This window comes from Drosophila bipectinata, chromosome 2L, assembly GCF_030179905.1.
Source record: "Drosophila bipectinata strain 14024-0381.07 chromosome 2L, DbipHiC1v2, whole genome shotgun sequence".
Taxonomy (NCBI): Eukaryota; Metazoa; Arthropoda; class Insecta; order Diptera; family Drosophilidae; genus Drosophila; species Drosophila bipectinata.
The window spans coordinates 16,622,869-16,645,504 of NC_091736.1; the positions used below are offsets into that span (position 1 = coordinate 16,622,869).

The 22,636-nt window shown below is 38.1% G+C and overlaps 3 protein-coding genes and 1 pseudogene across 3 annotated transcripts; all 4 read right to left on the reverse strand.

Annotated features, from left to right (window-relative positions):
• Window positions 1-521: 521 nt before the first annotated feature.
• On the reverse strand, window positions 522-1,774 carry LOC108120570 (odorant receptor 65a-like). Its single transcript, XM_017234295.2, has 4 exons — window positions 1,770-1,774; window positions 1,543-1,714; window positions 954-1,477; window positions 522-894 (listed from the first exon to the last, which is right to left on the reverse strand). The coding sequence occupies exons 1-4, from the start codon at window positions 1,772-1,774 to the stop codon at window positions 522-524; spliced, it is 1,074 nt and encodes a 357-aa protein (XP_017089784.2).
• Window positions 1,775-2,298: 524 nt separating this feature from the next.
• Window positions 2,299-3,571, reverse strand: LOC108120569 (odorant receptor 65a-like). Its single transcript, XM_043213902.1, has 4 exons — window positions 3,414-3,571; window positions 2,830-3,351; window positions 2,408-2,771; window positions 2,299-2,352 (listed from the first exon to the last, which is right to left on the reverse strand). The coding sequence occupies exons 1-4, from the start codon at window positions 3,569-3,571 to the stop codon at window positions 2,299-2,301; spliced, it is 1,098 nt and encodes a 365-aa protein (XP_043069837.1).
• Window positions 3,572-4,245: 674 nt separating this feature from the next.
• LOC108120568 (odorant receptor 65a-like) lies at window positions 4,246-5,616 on the reverse strand. The gene is made up of 4 exons (XM_070277034.1): window positions 5,495-5,616; window positions 5,268-5,439; window positions 4,687-5,210; window positions 4,246-4,624 (listed from the first exon to the last, which is right to left on the reverse strand). Exons 1-4 carry the CDS (start codon window positions 5,614-5,616, stop codon window positions 4,246-4,248), a joined length of 1,197 nt encoding a protein of 398 aa, XP_070133135.1.
• A 14,009-nt stretch (window positions 5,617-19,625) lies between these two features.
• On the reverse strand, window positions 19,626-21,752 carry LOC122322235 (vacuolar protein sorting-associated protein 35 pseudogene; annotated as a pseudogene).
• Window positions 21,753-22,636: the final 884 nt, after the last annotated feature.

The following is a 22,636-nucleotide window of genomic DNA, read 5'->3' on the forward strand; positions in this document are numbered from 1 at the left end:
TGAGCCGGCACACCCTTTTATACAAAGCCGGCAGGTTAAAAACTGACCCTAACATGATTACAAAGCACTTTGATAAAAAGTTTCGGATAAAGGTATATAATTGATCGATAGTCTACGGAGATTTCGGAAAATTTTTTTCCATTGATAACATATCTTTTACATTTATATAATCTTATCGGGTATTTAAAAATGTTTTTGAAAATGAAAGGAAACAGAGATTTAATTAGAAGGTTATGAATTTATATCTTTGATTTCATTTCTGATAAATATTTAAGAACGCTATAAGCTTTGTATTTAAAACCTTTATTATAAGTTTGGTATTTGATATTTTTAAGGATTTAAATCTCGTAATATTCCCGTAAATAGATAAGAGAATAGTTATACTTTGATTATTACACAAAAATTATATGCGATTGAACTACTTCATAGTTTTTAGCAAAAAGTTAAAGATGCCATAGCACTGTTTCAAAACCTGTCTAGTAAAATGTTAATTAAAATTTAATATGAATACTATATGAATATTAATTTACAGCCAAGTTGTTTTCCAAATTGAAAGGCGGAAAGAGTCTGCTTTTAACGGATAAAGGTGTTTGGGCTCTTTGAATAATCAGCCAGATGATCGTGTGGGTGCTCCTGAAGCCATAAGTAGGGTCGTAAGCTTCGTAAGCAGCCACGGCAACATTCAGAGACTCCTGGGTCAACATGTCTCCGAATTTCGACCAATACGATAGGTGGCCTAAGGCCATTACCATCAGTACCAAGTACTCGGCTGCCACTTTAGGGTCGTGTCTGGAAACCATGGCTTCAAAGACCGACAGCGAAATTAGTAAGAAATTGACAATCAGTTGCATAGTAAAGGCTCCATTGAAGATCTCATTTGAACGGTCAGTGAGGCTGTAAAAAATGGTTAAGAACAATAAATTATTTTTAGTGTGCCATATAATTCTGCCAACCAGATAATCCGCTGGTGAAACTTGGCCAAATCATATACTTCGTGGGCGAACAGACTGGAATTTCCATCACAACGTTCGTGGACAACACGTAGCTCCGTGCAAAGGACCTTCAGCGCAGAAGTCAATTCGGAAAAGATGGTAACTGAAATGTGTTCGCAACATAATGTCCAAATCATGGCGTACATCAAAATGCAACTTTGGGAAACAAAAATAGTGGCATGACATAGTGGGTGCTGGGATGGATCATGTAAATGGAATGGATAGGCCACGTGGAATGGGAGTTCCTGCGCCTCCAGCCAAAAAGGTGTCGAGATTATTATCAGAACAAAAGAAATAACCATAAATAACCACGCTGCATTAAGGCCAGTAAGCCAAAAAAAGATCCTTCGTTTCATGCATCGGGACTCCTCCAGACCACGACCCTGACTATCACATTGATAACACTCCTCTAGGCCATCGATTATCTCGTCGATATCATCCGCATGAATGGAAAAGTGCACCATTTTAAAGAATATGTAAAAAGTCTGAAACGAAGTTAAGTTTTTTATATAGTAGTTAAATCATTTTAATAAACTTTGATTTTTCGCACTCCTATGGTATAGGCCAGATCCTGCCCCAAGAGCACAATGTCGTCAAGCGACTCCAATATTCCGTAGCCCAAGGATGCTAAACTAATTGCCATCTGGAGCATGAAAAAATAATGCCAGGCCACCAGTAAGGGCTGACGACCCTTATCAGTGTTCATGTAGAATCCAATGGCTCTTGAAGAAAAATATTTAAGTAGGTTTAAAAATTGTTTTCATATTTTCCACATACTTCATATGCTCCCGACAAAAATATGCAAAAGTGTGCAAAGGTTTTTCCAGTGGGTTCCCAAGAATTTTCCATACTTCATAAAATGGTCCCAAAAGATTTTTGCAGTATTCATTGACTTTCACTTCCATTTCCAATAAAATCTGTTGCACATACGAACTATAACTGTTACGATTTAATAGAATAAACCTTTATATATTCTTTCTCCTTATTAGAGTAGTTCCTTTACGGAAAAATGGCAGCTGCTCCTTATTAATAATTCGCAGGTGCAAATAATTTTATCATTAGTAACTTTAATCATTAGTAATTACTTTCTGGTCAGAATTTTTCAATACCGCGTGGATAAGTATTAATATATTTAATAGATTCTTATTAAATAATAATATAATAAAAATAATAATATATTCTCAGGTTTTAAGAAAATTGTTGGGAGAAGCTTTAAAAACATCTTTATGAGTATGTGTCGTTTATCTAGTGAATCTTGCCAAAATTTTATTTTTATTTTTTCAAATTTTCTTCAACAATAATTATCCTACTCCATTGTTTGCATCAAAAAGGTAAAGATTCTGTAGCACTGATTTAGGACCTGTAAAATAGAAAACTTCATTAAAGAACTAATATATATAATCATATTAAGTTACAGCCAAATTATTGACCAAGTTAAATGGAGGCAAGAGTCTGCTTGTGATGGCCAACGGTTTTTGGGACCTAAGGATTATAAGCCCCAACCGTTGGTGGACACTTTTGTTGCCCCTGGTTGGGTCATAGGCCTCGTAGGCAGCCACTGCCACTTCCATGGACTGTTGGGAAAGAAAATCGCCGAATTTGGACCAGCACGAGAGGTGTCCCAGAGCCATGGCTATCAGGACCATGTACTCGGCAACCACTTCACGGTCGTGCCTGAAAACCATAGCCTCAAATCCTGCCAACGAAATTAGTAGGAAATTCACTACTAGCTGCATAGTCAGAGCGCCATTAAAAATTTCGTTGGATCGGTCCACAGCACTGAAATACACTTAATGTCATTTTATTCTCTTCTGGTATTATCAGTAGTTAGTCTAACCAAATTATCTGCTGATGGAACAAAGCTAATCGATTGACTTCTTTGTCAAGCAGGACGTTATCACGTCCGCAATATGTAAGTATATACCGCAGCTCAAGACACAGGACATTAAGGGCAGATGTTAGCTCATTATAAATTGAACCGGCCAGAAATTCCGCAAAAACTATCCAGATCAAGCTGTACAGAGTGATATAACCGTGCGATACAAATATAAGGGCATGAGCGATTGGGTGCTTGGATGGATTGTGCAATTCGAAAGGAAAGGCTACGTGGTAGGGCAGTTCCTGAGACTCCACCCAAAATGGCGTTGAAACCATTATAAGGGTGAATAAGATGACCAAGAACAACCAGGTTCCCATTAGGGCTGCAGGAATTAAAAAGTGCCATCGTTTTATCGCGAGAATATCCTTCTGAACTGGACCTTTTGTTTCCCATCTATAGAACTCTTCCAGGTCAGCAATAATTTTATCAATTTCATCGGCATTATTCGAAAAATGGATCATTTTAAAAATTAAAAAAAAATACGGAAATTGATGAGGGTTACTTACATATATGATAAATATAATGGTTTTGCCTAATATCTTACAGCTATGATAAAAGCGAGGTCGCGTCCGAGGAGCACAATGTCATCGAGGGACTCTAGTAGACCGTACCAAAGAGATGCCATGGTCACCATCATAAGGCCAATGAAACAATAATTCCAAGCCAGTAGAAGACGTTTACTTCGTTCCTCAGAGTTCATGTAGAATCCGAATGCTCTTTAAAAGTAAAATTCTTACTTGAATACCTTTACTTAAGAAATCATGAGAAACAAACTTCATTTGGTCGCGGTCTAAATAGGCGAAGGTGTGCGAGGGACTCCTCTGGGGGTCTTTAAAAACTATCCATGCTTCGATAAGTACGCTCGTAAGGCACTTTAAATTATCTTTAAACATCATTGCCAGCAACTTGTCCGACTTTATTCTAGTTTTCATGAAATACAAAAAGTAACTGCGTGAATTTTTATAATGCATTTATTTCCTAACAAAAAAAGAACATTATAACTCATTATTGCGACTGGACTACGAGAAATTAGCAGCTGCTCCTCATTAAAAATTCTCATAGGCTTTGTAATAATTTTGTAATAGCTTCATTTGCAATCATAGACGACTATGAGCAGGTTCTTATTATTACTAATATTCTTAAGTTTTGTCTTTTTAAATATGTAAAAGATATAATTGTATTATTAACATTATGTAGTCTTTTTATATTATGTAGTCTTTTTTTAAATAATTTAAAATAACTTTTTTACAAAGATGTGGACTAAAACTCTGCGTTTATTTATTCCATCGTTTGCATCAAAAAGGTAAATATTCTATAGCACTGATTTAGGACCTACAAATAAAATATTGATATAAAGCGTAAATAATATATAAATCAACGAATATTTACAGCCAAGTTGTTGACCAAGGTAAAAGGTGGCAAGATTTTGCTCTTGATCGACAGCGGTTTCTGGGCCCTTAGAATTATCAGTCCCAGCCTTTGGTGGACACTCTTGTTGCCCCTTGTTGGCTCATAGGCGTCGTAGGCAGCTACTGCCACTTCCAAGGACTCTTGGGTCAGAAGATCCCCGAACTTGGACCAGCAAGAGAGGTGGCTTAGGGCCATAACCATCAAGACCAAGTACTCGGCAACCACTTCGTGATCGTGCCTCGAAACCATTGCTTCAAATCCCGACAGGGAAATCAGTAGGAAAATCACCATCAGTTGCATTGTAAAAGCGCCATTAAAAATTTCATTGGATCTGTCAACAAGGCTACAATAAAATCTTGTAACATTTATTCTTTTATAATTATTTATACGAAGTTTTGGTCTCACCGAATAATCTGCTGATGAAACAAAGCTAGCCGATTTATTTCTTTGTCCAGCATGAGATCATCAGAATCACAGTATCGATTCATGAACCGCAGCTGGAGACACAGGATCTTTAAGTCGGATGTCAGCTCGAAAAAAATGGAACCAGCTAGAACGTCAGCAAAAACTATCCAGATAAGGCTATAAAATGTAATGCATCCTTGGGATGCGAAAATAAGCGCATGAGCAATTGGGTGCTTCGATGGATTGTGCAAATCGAATGGATAGGCCACGTGAAAGGGCAGTTTCTGGGACTCTACCCAAAAAGGTGTTGAAAGCATTATAAGGGTGAAAGTTATGACCAAAAACAACCAGGATCCCATTACCCCAGCGGGTAGCAGCAAGTGCCATCGTTTAATGGAAAGAACTTCATTCCGCACAGGTCCTTTTGTTTCCCAACTAAAGCACCTTTCTAGGCCATTGATCAACTTATCGATTTCCTCGACGTGAATGGAGAAGTGGATCATTTTAAATATTTCAAAAAATATCTAAAATTTAAAGGAAAATTTAAAAATTATTTCTTTTAGTTCTGTAATTTATCGCACTGCTATTATAAAAGCGAGGTCCCGGCCAAAGAGCACTATGTCATTCAGCGACTCAAAAAGTCCATAAGTAAAAGAGGCCATATTCATCATCATCTGAAACATGAAGAAGTAATTCCAGGCCAGCAGAAAAGGCTTGCAACGTTCCTCCGAGTTCATGTAGAATCCAAATGCCCTTTAAAAGTTAAACTTTCACTTTGATGCATTCTCCAGAGTAATGATAAACAAACTTCATTTGAGCTCGATCGAAGTAGGCGACGGTGTGCGAGGGAGTCCTCTGTGGGTCCTTCAAAACTATCGATGCTTCAATAAATATCCCCAGCAGGTTCTTCACGTTCTCCTTAAGCGTCATATTAAACAACTTATGCGATTTTATTCCAGCTCTCTTGAATGACCAACTACAACTGTGTACCTTTATATAATGCATAGCATTATTATTTTATTTTTAATATATAAGTTGTATCCCATAATTATAATTGCCCTACGAGAAATTGGCAGCTGGTTTTTTATTTTAAGTTCGCATAGAAAATTATCAAGGATTTCTTGTGATAGGTTAGCTTTATGGCGTGGAATAGTCATTTGAAAATGTTAAGTCATTATATTATCCCTTGTGATGTTTGTGTTAACCAACTGCTAATGGTGAGAATAAAGAATATTTAAAAAAAATACGGTAACCTGTTGCTGCATTTAAATGTTTATTTTTTTTTTAAGTTCATTGTTGTGATTTAATAGACATAGATTTCGTTAGTAGGCACCTTGTTCACGATGGGCTCGTGCTCGAAAGTAAGGTCATCATCAATTTCGGAGCTGTTCATCCAGTCACCAAGTTCCTCGGAGCTGAAGTCCAGATCCTGGTCGGGGAAATCGTTCACGTCCAGGAAGATAGCACGGAGTCCTGCCTTCAGGACGTGCAGGGCAACCTTCTTGGCAATGTGGCGGATCAACTTCTTGCGGGCCTCGTGCCTGGCCTTCTTGGCAGCTTCCTCAGCAGGAGTTGGCTGAGCCCTGTGCTTCGCCTCGTGGTGGCGGTGGTGACGGGCCTCAACACTGAGGACAACCACGCAGAGGACGGCTAACAAGATCACGAACTTGGACATCTTTGCTTGAGGAGTTCTCAAAACTTAGTCTGAAACTGGACTGAGGATACCACTGACAAATGGTCAAGTTTTATACGGCCAGTAAGTGTATTATCGAACCCATTAATTAGGATATCGGGTAATGATATTCTCTTTCAGTAATCGAATTGAACCCAAGGAATTTCTTTCATGTAGGTGGTCCAATGTTTTTTTTTTCCAAAGCCATTGCTTTCAACAAAGACATTTAATTATTGGAATTAATATAAATACGAGTATGCTTTAGTGCATTAGTACCTATCTTATCAATAGAATTACTGAATATGGTGAGACTACGTGGGGGTTTTTCTTTTGTTTGGTTATGGATATTATGGTTAAAGAAAAAATTATTGTTATCGTTATCGTAGCTTGATATCTTAGAACTATCTGTACTATGTATGCAAGGTTTAATTGAGGCTTAAGCTACTATTTAAAAAATTAATTATGTGTAAGCAAAAAATGAGCTTTTTTCTTTTCCATTAGATTTATTTGCATAAACATTACAACAAATTTTGAATAAAAAGTGTCGTATTTCGAATAATGTGTTTTTAAAGAAGGAATTTGATTATTCCGTTTCTTAATATTGTTATTCATTAATAGCTTAAATAATAAATTTGATATACTAACTGTTATAATAAGAGATATACTCATCCAGTAAAAATCAAATATATATAGAATCGGATATAGTTGGACTCATCTTTATGAGAATTTTATTATTAAAATAATTTCTAACAATATAAAATCGAAGAAGTTGCCTACATGGTAGCTAAAGGATATAGTTGGCTAATTGCAATTAATTGCAATAATTTGGCCTTGAAAAAAATAAGAAGTCGTGTTAGTATATTAACGATCACAAACACATCCGCAACTTTCCGCACCTAACTTTAACAATTTAAGATTCTAAAAACTCTGACAAAGATAAAAAACTCAATAATTCAATGGGGGAATCGTGGGGGAACATAATTAAAACTTTAGGTAAACAAATTTAAGACACACAAAAAAGGTCCAAAGAAATAGGTTTCACAAAACATTTATTTCACAAAATACACAAATCTAGTTTGTTTTTATTAATATCATAATTTAAAATAAATACTTTGAGCTTCAAAATTCATTTTTAATTATTTTAATATACGCATTTGAACAGTTGCCACACCGATTTGAAGTGAGCGTTTGAATCGAAATATTTTTCAAGAGCTCCGATGCGCTGCAGAAATGAACACGTTTTCTTGCTTTTATTGGTTTTTCTAGAATGTACCATTAGGTTTCCAGCGAAAACCGGTTTGCAAATTTGAAGATTGGTCATTTTAGAATAAAACTGTGTAAATGAAGTTTAAATATTTTCAAATCAGATTTTTTGACTTTTGGCCTATGGGCGGAACCACAGTGAATTGGCTTGAAATTTAGTAAATCCGTGTGCTAAAAGAAGATCTGTAAAAAGTTTCAACTTTCTATCTTAAAAATCATCAAATACTCTGCATCAAATACTCAAATACTCGTAAATGAAAAATATCAACATTTTTGCATTTACGATCAATTAGTTATATGACAGCTACAGGATAAAGTGGACCGATCCTGGCCGTTCCGATTTATAAAGTGTCGTCAAAGGTTGAAGTTAATAGAAGTTCAAGACATTCTTATATTGACTCAGGAAAAGATGCTGATAATAATATGTATATGTGGTTTATGGGGTCGGATTTCTACTTCACTGCCTTACACACTTTTCACCAAAATTATAATACCTTCTGCAAAAGTATAAAAACTTAATATTGATAGGCATATTGTTAAATTTTTGTTTGAATAATTTTTTTTATGTTTTTATTTTAGATATTATTATTGTATTGTTTTTGGTTTAATTTCGGTTTCCTTTCGAGATCTAAGCCTGGAAGACATCACCGCCCAAGATCCAGAAGTCGGTGCCAATGTAGGTGAAGGTAGAGGTGCAGCTGGTGACCTTGCCCTCGGTGGTGGTCTCAATGTACACGGAGGAGGGAACCTCGTAGTTGGTGCCTCCGATGTTGAAGGTGATCACGGGCAGAGACTTCACGGAGGAGCACTGGACGTAGTACTGGCCATCGACGAAGACGGCGCCAATGAGCTGGTTGATCTGGGCATAGGCAGCAGCGGGAGCAACCAGGAGGGTGTCAGAGTCAGCGGAGGAGATGGCCTTGACGGAGCCAGACACAATGGCTCCATCAATGGAGATTTGGTTTACGTTCAGTTCCTTCAGCTCACTGTCCTCGTCGGAGTCGTAGGAGTCATCACCAAAAGCGGGCAGTTGGTAGACGGGAGAACCATTCTTGTAGTTGACGACATCGCCCGCCCAGTGCCTAAGCTCGTTCTTGATAACGTGGATGGCGACCTTCTTGGCCACATGGCGAGCAATGCGCCACTTCCTGCCGGCCTGGGCAGCCAGGACCAAACCCAAGATGGTGAAAAGAACCAACCACTTCATGATTATTGAGTTATGTTTGTAGCTTAGTCTGAAATTGGACTGAAGAAACACTGGAGCGACGCCTATTTATATAGAAATGCCGCCAGTTTGAAACTGACCCCAAGTAGATTAAAAAGGCAATTTATAAAAACGTCCGGATGAATTAATCACATTTGATCGATAGCCGGAGGAGCACGCGCCGATTCTCGATAACATTTTCCACTACTTCATTAACAAATTGAAGTGCAAATTTTCCAGTTCATTGATAACAAAGTAGTGAATGCGAACTGAAATTATCTATCCTATGGACTTAAAAGATTTGATGAAAACAACTGCGCAGTTGTTTTTTTTATTTTTGTTGCAGGTTTTTAGAAATTTTGACGAACGACTTTTAATATCGTTGTTTTTAAACGCACTTTCTTTTTTTTTCAGAAATATGATGTTATTAAAATTGCTTATTGCTATGAAAACCATTATTTATTCTTTACAAATATTTGAAACATTTTTTTCTTTTGTTATTTTTGTTTAACCGAGTATGGGAAGCATGTCTTTGATACAATTCACGAGAAAATTAATGGGCGTAAATCTCATTAACCTTGTTCACGAAAGAGAAGTTGTCATCGATTTCGGAATCGCTCGTCCAGTCACCAAGTTCCTCGGGGCTGAAGTCCAGGTCCTGATCGGCGATGTTGCTCTCTTCCATGAAAATGGCACGAAGGATGTGCAGGGCAACCTTCTTGACAATGTGGCGGATCAACTTCTTGCGAGCCTCGTGCCTGGCCTTCTTGGCAGCTTCCTCAGCAGGAGTTAGCTGGGCCTTGTGCTTCTCCTCGTGGTGGCGGTGACGGGCCTCAACACTGAGGACAACCACGCACAGGACGGCTAAAAGGATCACGAACTTGGACATCTTTGCTTGAGGAGTTCTCAAAAAGTAGTCAGGAATGGGACTGAGAATTGCACTGGGAAATGGTCTTTTATATGGTAAAAAAACGGGCTACAAAATAAAGTGCAACTCATAAAAACAAAGGATTAAATAGATATACTGGACTCTGGTTCGCAACATTCCTTTAGCGATAAAATATCGTTGTACACTTTATCTAATTATCATGTATCTTCTTAGCATTTTTATCTACATTTAATATCCACGATTTAGACTTAATCTATTTAGCAGACTTTTTTAAAAGTTTCACGATTAAATGTTTAAAATATATCATTGAAATATAAGGATTTTATGGCCAACGAAGTTTTAATTGAACACTGGGGAAAACCAGTTTGGACTTTAAACCATTCTGCGCATTAAAAGCTTCGGCGAAATACTATTTTAAGCATATGCTTCGCATATTTAAATCCATTTAAGAAAAAATATATAACAAAGCTTTTTTGTACAAAATATAAGATGTCTAAGACCCCCCGCATAAACCCACAACTTTACGCTTTGCGAACCAAGCTTAAATAGTTTTGCCAGTAAACATAAACGTTTTTATAGCTTTAAAAGCAGATTTTATTTTTTATACATTTTCAAACAAAATTTTCCTACACACGGAGAACTTAATGGGCATAGATTTCGTCAATGTTCTCGAAGGAGTCGCTGTCCATGGAAGAGTCATCATCGAAATCGGCGAGGTTCATTGAGTCAGCAAACTCCTCGAAGCTGAAGTCCAAGTCCTGGTCGGGGAAATCCTTAACTTCGAAAATGAAGTGGAATATCTTCTTCAGGACGTGCAAGGCGACTTTCTTGGCAGCATGGTGCACCACCTTCTTGCGAGCGGCCTTCTTGGCAGCTGCTGAGGAAACGGTTGTGGTGGGGGCTGGAGTAGTGGTGGTGGTGGCCTGTTCCTCGTGGTGATGGTGGTGATGATGGTGATGGTGGGCTTCAGCAGCGAGCACCACAGCGCACAAAACGGCCAACAGGATCACGAACTTGGACATATTTCCAGTAGAACTTGCCAAAACTTAGTCGAGGACTGAACTAATGAATAAACTTTGTTCGCTACTATTTAAATAAATTGAGAACAACCCTCATTTACCAACAAAATGGTCAGAATTCTAAAAGGTAATTATTACAATGTACCATCCAAGTCCAAAATAATCCCCACGCTTATTAAAAAATGTTCTCGTATCTTATCTTTTATTATAAAGTTTTCGAAGAATTAATTAAATTGAAAAATCATTCAGCTAAAAAATGTTAATTGATTTTTAATAACCGATATTAAAGTAATTTTCTCAAAATTATGTATAATCTAAAATTTAATTCCTAATATTAAAGTTAGATAAATGACATTGCACAATATTTCTTGGTACTTTTTTTACCCCAATAAACGCCTAATGCCTATATCATAATGGGAAGATTATTATATTATTGTTAATTGATTTTTAATACATACATCTTAAATTAACCTTATGCCATATTTTCGGATATATAATATTACCATGCGCACAACAGCACTCTGTTAATGATCAGTCTAAATTTCACAACACTATATTTTTGTTACGAGCTTTGGCGGTACACAAATTTGAAAATTAAAACGCAAAATTGTTGCTTTAAAGTTTAAATACAGTTTAGGGTGAATAATTTTGAATATAGAATATGTTAAAGTGATATTTTTTAAAATTTAAAATGCCTGTTTTAGTCATAATTAAATATTTTTATTCCAAATAAACTATGAACCACAAAAGATTATATGTTAAGTAATATTAAAAATAATAAATCATATACACAGTCAAACTTTTAGTCGTTTTTTTCAGGACATGCAGAGCCCTTGGCTGAGCGAACTTAAATTGGGGCTTGGCAGCAGATTTTTGCATGAATCCCAAAAGAAGAGAAATTCTAATTTATTTTAATTATTACCAAATTTTATTTATTTATTTACCAAAATATTTGAACCTTATCGTAAAAAAGTATTTAAAGGATGATGTGCATGTTATGCATGTTATTTTTATTTGTTAATAAAGATTTAACGGGCTTAGTAAAGTGTGATTACGAACTTTATTTAAAAATAGCAGGTCTCAATTTCAGCTTAAGATTTAAAATATAATCAATATTAAAAATATCACAAAAAAACACTAACAACCCGGTTTATTCCCCATCTTTAAGTTTATAAAAACTTTAACAATATTATCAAAAATGTAAGCCAAATAAATGCATAAAAAGTTCCATATCTTAACCGATTATTAAACTTTTATTTTCATATATGCATGTTTTTTATTTTTATTTTTTCAATTTTATTGATTTTACTTTTTTTTGTTGAGTTTGGTTGAGATCTAAGCCTGGAAGACATCACCGCCCAAGATCCAGAAATCGGTGCCAATGTAGGTGAACATGGAAGTGCAGCTGGTGACCTTGCCCTCGGTGGTGGTCTCAATGTACACGGAGGAGGGAACCTCGTAGTTGGTGCCTCCGATGTTGAAGGTGATCACGGGCAGGGACTTCACGGAGGAGCACTGGACGTAGTACTGGCCATCGACGAAGACGGCGCCAATGAGCTGGTTGATCTGGGCATAGGCAGCAGCGGGAGCAACCAGGAGGGTGTCAGAGTCAGCGGAGGAGATGGCCTTGACGGAGCCAGACACAATGGCTCCATCAATGGAGATTTGGTTTACGTTCAGTTCCTTCAGCTCACTGTCCTCGTCGGAGTCGTAGGAGTCATCACCAAAAGCGGGCAGTTGGTAGACGGGAGAACCATTCTTGTAGTTGACGACATCGCCCGCCCAGTGCCTAAGCTCGTTCTTGATAACGTGGATGGCGACCTTCTTGGCCACATGGCGAGCAATGCGCCACTTCCTGCCGGCCTGAGCAGCCAGGACCAAACCCAAGATGGTGAAAAGAACCAACCACTTCATGATTATTGAGTTATGTTTTTAGCTTAGTCTGAAAATGTACTGAGGAAAAGCGACGAGCGACGCCTATTTATATAGAAATGCTAGTTGGAAATTGACCCCAAATAGATTAAAAAGGCAATTAATAAAAATATTTCCGGATGAATTAATCACATTTGATCGATAGCCCGAAGAACACGCGCCGATTTTCGATATCACTTTCCACTACTTCATTCACAAGTTGAAGTGCAAATTTTCCAGTTCATTGATTACAAAATAATGAATCCGTAAATCTATCTTAGTGACTTAAAAAATTAAAAGAAAATAAGAAGGTAGTTTTTTGTTTATTTTTTAAATGTTGCAGGCTTTTAGGAATAATTTTGATAAATGACTTTTAATATCGTTTTTTCCATACGCACTTTCGTTTTAATTTAATATACAAGTCCGAAGAGAATTATGACGTTATCACAACCACCCAGCGAAAAGTAAGATGTTTTTAATTTTTAGAGAATTTGAAACATTAATTTTTTTTTATTTTTTTGTTGATTTTGTTTAACCGAGTATGGGAAGCATGCCTTTCAACCAATCTACGAGCGAATTAGTGGGCGTAAATCTCATTAACCTTGTTCACGAAGGAGAAGTTGTTATCGATTTCGGAATCGCTCGTCCAGTCATTAAGTTCATCGGGGCTGAAGTCCAGGTCCTGATCGGCGATGTTGCTCTCTTCCATGAAAATGGCACGAAGGATGTGCAGGGCAACCTTCTTGACAATGTGGCGGATCAACTTCTTGCGAGCCTCGTGCCTGGCCTTCTTGGCAGCTTCCTCAGCAGGAGTCAGCTGGGCCTTGTGCTTCTCCTCGTGGTGGTGGTGACGGGCCTCAATACTGAGGACAACCACGCACAGGACTGCTAACAGGATAACGAACTTGGACATCTTTGCTTGAGGTGCTCTCAAAAAGTAGTCAGGAAATGGACTGCGGGTTGCACTGGAAAAAGGTCTTTTATATGGCTAAAACGGGTGAAAATTCAAAGTGAATAAATACTTAGGATTATATAGATATACTGGACACTGGTTCGCCAAAGTCCCTCGTCGGTAATATTTCTTTGTACCTTAAATCTAAGTATTATGTAAATTCTATGACTTAGCAACTATATATATATCTTATACCGTAGTAGATTTTAAACTCATTTTTATACCCGACCCTATAAAGTATATATATTCTTGATCAGGATCACCTCCTGAGTTGAAATGAGCATGTCCGTCTGTCCGTCTGTCTGTCCGTCTGTCTGTTTCTACGAAACCTAGTCTCTCAGTTTTAAAGCTATCGTCTTAAAACTTTGCACACACCCTTCTTTCTTTTGAACGCAGTATATAAGTCGAAACGGCCGAGATCGGCCGACTATATCCCATAGCTGCCATATAACTGATTGATCGGAAATGGTACAACTTTAGTGTTTTTAGAGTTAGACAGTTCAAACTTTACAGGAGAGCTATTTTTGGCAAAATAATACGACATGCCAAATTTCATAAGGATCGGCCTACTATACCTTATAGCTGCCAGTTCCGAAAAACCGTTTTTTCTAAATAAATCAAGATTTTGAGGGTGTTAGAAAAATTTCAAACGCGATTTTATACTATACTCGACCTAATGAACCATTCCTTCAATCTTCAAACTTCCAAGAAATGGTATCATTTTTGACACATATCAATATTGTCCCGTTAATTCTGAATAAAACAAGACCAATTTTATTAGGAAATTATGAAAATTTGTGAAGTTATAACGATTATAATCAATGTCCAATACTTGATTACGGAATTGAAGTAAAGACGCTTGGCGTGATTGCGCTCCATGAAGCATGAAAATTGAAAAAGTGCTGAACGAGTTTTTAATAAAAAAGGAGCAAGTCTATACTGTCACTTCAGACAATGGTAAGAATGTCATTAAAGCGATCGACTTCATGAACAAAGAATTGAATTCTGAATTTTGTGACGAGTTTGACGATGACGACCTTATGAAAGATATTCGCGTTCACTCTATACATTCGATTAGATGTGCCGCCTATTCCATGCAATTAGCTGTTCATGACCTGCTAAAAGAGAGGAGTCGGAGATTCCTTGTCGATAGCGCACGATCCATAATAAAAACTTTGCGACCTCCGACTTATAGGTAAACAAATTAAATGCATAACATTACACTTAAAAATTACAATACTATTTTAAAATTATGGATACATCCCCAACCTCTACTAGATGTGCCAACAAGGTGGATCTCAACGTACACTATGTTGAAAAACGTATGCGTATATAGGGAGTATATATAGGAAAAGAAAATCTAAGTGAAACATTGCAGTTAACGGAATCAAATTGGGAGGAAATTAACTTGCTGTTGGCGGCACTAGAACCTATTTTTATAGCCACTCAAAAATGGCAAAGCGAACAATTATATTTCGGCGATTTTTATAAGCTTTGGCTTGAAACGAATTTAATACAACAAATATTTCAATATAATCGACATAATTTTAAGAAACTCGGTGTGTACTTTTACATGGTTGGCCCACACTTAAAAATTTCTAGTAGAAATATAACTAAATAAATTGAATAATTGAGGATTCCATGATTAAAACATTTTTAGGACCTGTTTTTTTAATAAAGAGTAATATTGTCATTGCAGATGCCATTATTAAAAAATTTTTCTTCACATAATTCACATAATCGAGTCTTCCTTTTGTAACGAACACTGTTATTTATGGAATTATTAAGGAATCCTTGATTATGTCCTTTAAGGACATTCGATACATCATTTGAAAGGTCATAAAAATAAAGGTCATAAAGGCCACTGATCATAAAAATGTAAGCGGTTTTTTAATAGTCCACTCGGTTCAGAAGTTATTCGCATTCAATTTTTATTTTCAATTTTTATAATAAAAATTGAACCGTAACACTTATTTTCAATTTTTTTAATAAAAATTGAATCATAATTTTTATTTTTATTTTTTTTATAAAAATTGAAAATAATTCTTATTTTTAATTATTATTATAAAAATTGAAAATAAGAGTTATTTTTAATTATTATTATAAAAATTGAAAATAAGAGTTATATTTCAATTTTTGTCATAAAAATCAACAAATAATTTTTATTTTATAATTTTTATTTTAAAAATTATAACAATTACGGCCCTGCCTGAATGCGAAAGATATACATATTATTACGAATCAGTTTCTATTAAATTTTATTTTCATGTTCGGAGGTTTGAAGTTTATTACCCTTAGTGTGATTAAATTTAAAATATTCTATAGAGAATGAGGCCAAAATGAGGTCGTCATAGAAAATGCAACAACATTTTATTAGTTTTTTGGAATATGTAATTAAACAAGAAAGGAAAGCTAACTTCGGGCGGAGCCGAAGTTTATATACCCTTGCAGTTAAAACCGGATATATATCGCAAACATCGGATATAGTTGGCCGATTCTTATGGGAATAGGAATATATAATCCAATTTATTACAATACAAAATCTAAAAAAAGTCCAAAACTTCTATCTTAAAAAATACGAAAGTTGGTATTTCTACCAAAAACCATTTCCGATCGTTCATAGTCGACCAAAAATAGAATATGTACTAAGTTTCAGCTTTCTATCTTCAAAAACACGAAGGCTATAGGATATAGTCGGCCGATCCTTACGAAATTTGGCATGTCGTATTATTTTGCCAAAAATATCGCTCGTGTAATATTTGAACTCTCTAACTCTAAAAACACCGAAGTTATACCATTTCCGATCAATCAGTTATATGGCAGCTATAGGATATAGTCGACCGATCCCGGTCGTTCCGACTTATATACTGCGTGCAAAGGAAAGAAGAGTGTGTGCAAAGTTTCAAGTCGATAGCTTTAAAACTGAGAGACTAGTTCGCGTAGAAACAGACAGACAGACAGACGGACAGACGGACATGCTCATATCAACTCAGGAGGTGATCCTGATCAAGGATCAGGATATATATATATATACTTTATAGGGTCGGAGATGTCTCCTTAACTGCGTTGCACACTTTTGGACAAAATTATAATACCCTATGCAAGGGTATAATAAAAAGGAAGGGTTTCTCTGTGTATCAATTAGAAATAGAATCATATCAAGTAGAAGAAGTAGAAGTGTATCATATTATTACATAGAACCAAATTTTTGTTTTGGCTCTCTTGTACTCGTTCAATACCTAAAGTTTTCTTATTTTAAAATTAAACAAACAAAATTTGCATTTTTAATTTGTAAATTAAGAAATCGAATAATAGTTTCTGATTTTTGTTTTTAAATATTTTCAAGCATTTTTTTTATTTTTATTTTTAATTGTTTATAGTTTTTTTTTATGTTTCTTTAATGGTATTGAAAGTTCATTTTCCGAACTAGCAAAACCAAATAGGTCGAATCAAATTCAGGAGAGATCTAAGCCTGGAAGACATCACCGCCCAAGATCCAGAAGTCGGTGCCAATGTAGGCGAAGGTGGAGGTGCAGCTGGTGACCTTGCCCTCGGTGGTGGTCTCAATGTACACGGAGGAGGGAACCTCGTAGTTGGTGCCTCCAATGTTGAAGGTGATCACGGGCAGGGACTTCACGGAGGAGCACTGTACGTAGTTCTGGCCATCGACGAAGACGGCGCCAATCAGCTGGTTGATCTGGGCATAGGCAGCGGCGGGAGCAACCAGGAGGGTGTCAGAGTCAGCGGAGGAGATGGCCTTGACGGGGCCAGACACAACGGTTCCATCGATAGAGATTTGGTTCACGCTCAGTTCCTTCAGGTCACTGTCCTCGTCAGAAGAGTTATCATCAAAAGCGGGCAGTTGGTAGACGGGAGAAGCATCCTTGTAGTTGACGACATCGCCCACCCAGTGTCTGACCTCGTTCTTGATAACGTGGATGGCGACCTTCTTGGCCACATGGCGAGCAATGCGCCACTTCCTGCCGGCCTGGGCAGCCAGGACCAAACCCAAGATGGTGAAAAGAACCAACCACTTCATGATTATTGAGTTATGTTTGTAGCTTAGTCTGAAATTGGACTGAAGAAACACTGGAGCGACGCCTATTTATATAGAAATGCTAGTTGGAAATTAACACCAAATAGATTAAAAAGCCAATTTATAAAAATGTCCGGATAAAATAATCACATTTGATCGATAGCCGGGGGAACACGCGCCGATTCTCAATTTCAATTCTCGCTCCGATTTCCACTACTTCATTAACAAATTGAGGTGCAAATTTTCCAGTTCATTGATAACAAAAAGTGAATGTGAACTTAAAAGATTAAGAGAAAATAACTACGCAGTTTTCTATTTTTCAAATTTTCAGGCTTTTTATAATGATGACTTTTATTTTTTTTGATTGTGTTGCATAACCTAGTGGGAAGAGAATAATGTTTCTCTTTTTTATTACAAACTTGAAAACAAAAATTTTTTTTTTGCAAAATTTGAAACATTTATTTTTTTTTTGTGTTTTTGTTTTTGTTTAACCGAGTTTGGGGTTCATGCCTTTGATCCACTTCACGAGCGAATTAGTGGGCGTAAATCTCATTAACCTTGTTCACGAAAGAGAAATTGTTATCGATTTCGGAATCGCTCGTCCAGTCACCAAGTTCCTCAGAGCTGAAGTCCAGGTCCAGATCGGCGATGTTGCTCTCTTCCATGAAAATGGCACGAAGGATGTGCAGGGCAACCTTCTTGACAATGTGGCGGATCAACTTCTTGCGAGCCTCGTGCCTGGCCTTCTTGGCAGCTTCCTCAGCAGGAGTTAGCTGGGCCTTGTGCTTCTCCTCGTGGTGGCGATGGCGGGCCTCAACACTGAGGACAACCACGCACAGGACTGCTAACAGGATCACGAACTTGGACATCTTTGCTTGAGGTGCTCTCAAAAAGTAGTCAGAAACTGGACTGAGAATTGCACTGGGAAAGGGTCTTTTATATGGTTCAAAAGCGGGCTAGAAAGTTGCAATTCATAAATTCTTAGGATTAGATAGATATACTGGACACCAACTCGCCGAATTCCTTTGTCGGTAACATTTGTTTGTTTACTTTATCTAATTATTATGTGTCTTCAATGACTAAGCAATTGTATCTATATCTTATATCTTAGTGGTTTTTATACTTGATCTTTTTTTGAGATAATTTGAAGATCTTTTAATAACGATAGTATTAGGACTTACAAATATTAATATTAATACTAAAATGTTATTCGGTTGTCTGGTTGTAACATACTTCATCTTTATTTATTACCCATCAGTATGGAATAGGTTGATTTTCAAGTTATTAGATTTGAAATTCTTTAGAAGTTAGAATTATTTGATTCAATACTAAATTAACTTTTAGCATGAAAGAAAAAGAAATCTTGGGTCGGATCGAAAACATATCGCAAAAATCGGATATAGCTGGACGATTCTAATGAGAATTTCATTGTAATACCACTTTGAAATACAGCATACAACATTATTGGAATAGAATTTTTTGGGGTAAAGAAAGTCCCAAGTTTCTAACATAAAAAACCCGAACGGTGGGTTTCTTCCGATGGTTCAGTTATATGGGCGCTATAGTATATAGCCGGCTGATTATACAATTTGGTAAGTCTTGCTTTAAAAGTCTTATTAACTTGCCGAAGATAGAGTTCATAGAAAATCCCACTTCTCTAAAGCTAAAAAGACGCATAACAAAAGTTAAGTCATTTTCGATCATTTAATAATATGGCAGCTATAGGATATAGTTCGCCGGTCTTGGTCGTTCCGACTTATAGGGAAAGTCAGCGTGCAAAGGAAAGAAAGGTATGTGCAAGAGTTTATATAGCTTTAAAACTTAGAGACAACAAACAGACTGATAGACGGACATGCTTATATCAACTCAGAAGGTGACCCTGATCAAGAATATATAAATTTTATACGTTCAGCTCCTTCACTGCGTTTTTTAATTTTAAATGTTATTTTATATTCGATAGAAGATATAACTTCAAGTTAATTTATTTTTTTTTTTTTTTTAATACATAATTATAACGTGTCGGGCAATAATCGATAATCGTATGTAATATTGTATAATCATTTTTGTTTAACAATATCTTCACAATATTCTTGCTGAGAGTAGGACATTAGGGGGGGGGATATATTTGGGGATAGTGAAGTTCAAATCTTCTGCTTGGGGTTATTTACGCATACATAGCTATCGTACTAATTAAATCAGGAAAAATAATCAAGAATGTTTTCTTACTTTGCACTTACAAATACGCGATCGAAATTAAATTGACAAAACAAAAGTCAGTAAGCACTCTGCTGTTTGGTCGAAGGCCCACAACTTTCCTAACCATGGAATTTCATTTTTCACACATGCAATTTTGATGCCATAACGACCTGCGGCCATTTGGATAACTAACAGTACGCCCTCCTGGCGTTCAGCTTTCCGTTTAGTGCTGGATGTGTCCAAGGTGGGTGGGCGGGTCTAGTTGAGGGTGATGCCCGCAAAGGAGACCTCCAACGTTGAATCGTTGGAATCCATGCGACTGCGTATGTGTGCCAGTGTGTTTTTATAGTGGCTCTCGATCTGCTTGGTCTCCTCGCTTGGCTCCAGGTTGGGCAGCTCTTCGTTAACCTTGGCAATAAGCTGGTTAAGCATGGCCACCGTGATAAGCGAGTTTCCGCGCTCAAAGTAAAACAAATAATGGTTCAGCAACTCCACATACAACTGGACCTGCACTCCAGTGTCCAAGCACTGCGAGGCAATGCGAGCACCCTTCTTCAGGCAGTCCAGGGTTCTCTTCTCATCACGCATCTCCTCACCGTTTTGCTTGCCACTCCAGAAGAGAGCTGCACAGGCCACCACACCACGACACTGGTCCGGTTTTTTCAGCAACTTGGAGGCGGCCAGCGCGCAGTTCGTCCGCAGGGGCTCGGCATTCTCCTCTCCGAAGCATGACATCTGCTCGAAGGTGGACATAATCAGCGTTATGGCTGCCAGTTGGGCCTTCGAGTCGGAGATCTCGTCCTCGTACAACGAAAACGCCTGCGTCATAAACTCATAGGCCACTGTCTCGTGGTTCGTGTAGCCAATCTCGCCGATGACCAGAGCTCCCTGCAGATACAAGCGCAACGCCAGATCGGCCAGATCAGCCTTGGCCAAAGCACTGATGGTACTGTGGCAATACTGCACAATCTTTTGGCACTTTTTGTCCCAGTTTTCGTCCTGCTCAGAAATGGCCTTGTACTTGAACGCCAGCTGGTAGGCAGCAAAGACCAGGGGCGGTAAGACATGCTTCAGACGTGGGCCGCCACCGTTGCCAAGATGTTTGCGGGCAGTCTGCAGCATTTTGTACTGCATATCGGGCTCATCAGAACGCATAAGATGGATGAACCTTGCCACAACGCCCTGTTCCTCGGCAAACTCCTCTGCGTCTGCACTGTTGACCCCTGCGGCCGCTGGGTTGTCCTTGTTCGTATCATCGTCCTTGATAAGAGGTGTGATAATGGTCAGTAAGCTGTCCGCCTGGTCGGCCGTGGTTACAAGAGTCTCGTTGTCTAAGATGTTCATCACCAAATACAAGGCCAGAGATTTTCGGGAGGTGTAGTCGAACTTTTCCAGAAGGGGGCAGAAGTTGTTCAGTTGGATAATAGTTAGTGCGTTGTTGTAAAAGTCGATGCAGATCCGGAGCAGCCTGGACAACTCCTGATTCACGGACAACAGATGTGAAATGTTGTTCATGTTCATGCGCTGCAGGATTTGTGCGGTAGTGCCCAGCACTTTGTCCACATAATCCACACGATCAGGATACACTTTCTGAGCCAAGCTTAGCAAAGCAACCTGCAATGAAATAGTGTCTTCCAAGGGCATATCCGTGCGTGCCTGCACAATATTGGCCACCTGGACGCTAAAGACCTCGAACAGCTCAACCTCAGCGGGTATGATGGCATCAATTGCATTACCGCTGGTCTTGCCGCTCCGCTGATTATAGGCCGCTAGTCGTTCAATCAGTGATATAATAATGTTTTTGACATTCACTCCAGTTTCCAGTTGGGCACAAGACTTGAGGAAGGGGTCTAGTGTCTGGAGATGAAACTCATCGGGGAACACCTGAATGATACACTCCATAAGGTATTCCTGGGCAATAGCATCCCGATTCCTTTAAATTAAGGAATTTAAAACCCAATAAATTTAAATAAAATAAAAGATAATTCCTTAAATATTTTCAAGCATTATTTTTTTTTTTTATTTTTAAATTTTTTTTAATCGTTTTTTAATGGTTTTGAAAGTTCGTTTTCCGAACTAGCAAAACCTGATAGGTCGAATCCAATTCAGGAGAGATCTAAGCCTGGAAGACATCACCGCCCAAGATCCAGAAGTCGGTGCCAATGTAGGTGAAGGTAGAGGTGCAGCTGGTGACCTTGCCCTCGGTGGTGGTCTCAATGTACACGGAGGAGGGAACCTCGTAGTTGGTGCCTCCGATGTTGAAGGTGATCACAGGCAGGGACTTCACGGAGGAGCACTGGACGTAGTACTGGCCATCGACGAAGACGGCGCCAATGAGCTGGTTGATCTGGGCATAGGCAGCGGCGGGAGCGACCAGGAGGGTGGCAGAATCGGCGGAGGAGATGGCCTTGACGGAGCCAGACACAACGGTTCCATCGATGGAGATTTGGTTCACGTTCAGTTCCTTCAGCTCACTGTCTTCGTCGGAAGAGTCATCACCAAAGGCGGGCAGTTGGTAGACGGGAGAAGCATCCTTGTAGTTGACGACATCGCCCACCCAGTGCTTGAGTTCGTGCTTGATGACATGGATGGCGACCTTCTTGGCCACATGGCGGGCAATGCGCATCTTCCTGCCGGCCTGGGCAGCCAGGACCAAACCCAAGATGGTGAAAAGAACCAACCACTTCATGTTTATTGAGGTATGTTTTTTGCTTAGCCTGAAATTGGACTGAAGAAAATAGTTTGGCGCACCCTTATATACGGCTGGAGTTCAGTGCCAAAAGTGATCACCACGAAGTGATCCATTAA

Coding starts and splice junctions, on each gene's coding strand:
- LOC108120570 (XM_017234295.2), bottom strand. Junction 1,478..1,542: donor ATCTGGCCTATACCATAGGA/GTGCGAAAAATC, acceptor ACTTCGTTTCAG/ACTTTTTACATATTCTTTAA. Junction 895..953: donor TTTCACCAGCGGATTATCTG/GTTGGCAGAATT, acceptor CATTTTTTACAG/CCTCACTGACCGTTCAAATG.
- LOC108120568 (XM_070277034.1), bottom strand. CDS start 5,616: ATGACGCTTAAGGAGAACGTGAAGAACCTGCTGGGGATATTTATTGAA. Junction 5,440..5,494: donor TTCGATCGAGCTCAAATGAA/GTTTGTTTATCA, acceptor TAACTTTTAAAG/GGCATTTGGATTCTACATGA. Junction 4,625..4,686: donor TTTCATCAGCAGATTATTCG/GTGAGACCAAAA, acceptor ATTTTATTGTAG/CCTTGTTGACAGATCCAATG.
- LOC108120569 (XM_043213902.1), bottom strand. CDS start 3,571: ATGAACTCTGAGGAACGAAGTAAACGTCTTCTACTGGCTTGGAATTAT. Junction 3,352..3,413: donor CTCGCTTTTATCATAGCTGT/AAGATATTAGGC, acceptor TCAATTTCCGTA/TTTTTTTTTAATTTTTAAAA. Junction 2,353..2,407: donor ACTTGGTCAATAATTTGGCT/GTAACTTAATAT, acceptor TCTATTTTACAG/GTCCTAAATCAGTGCTACAG.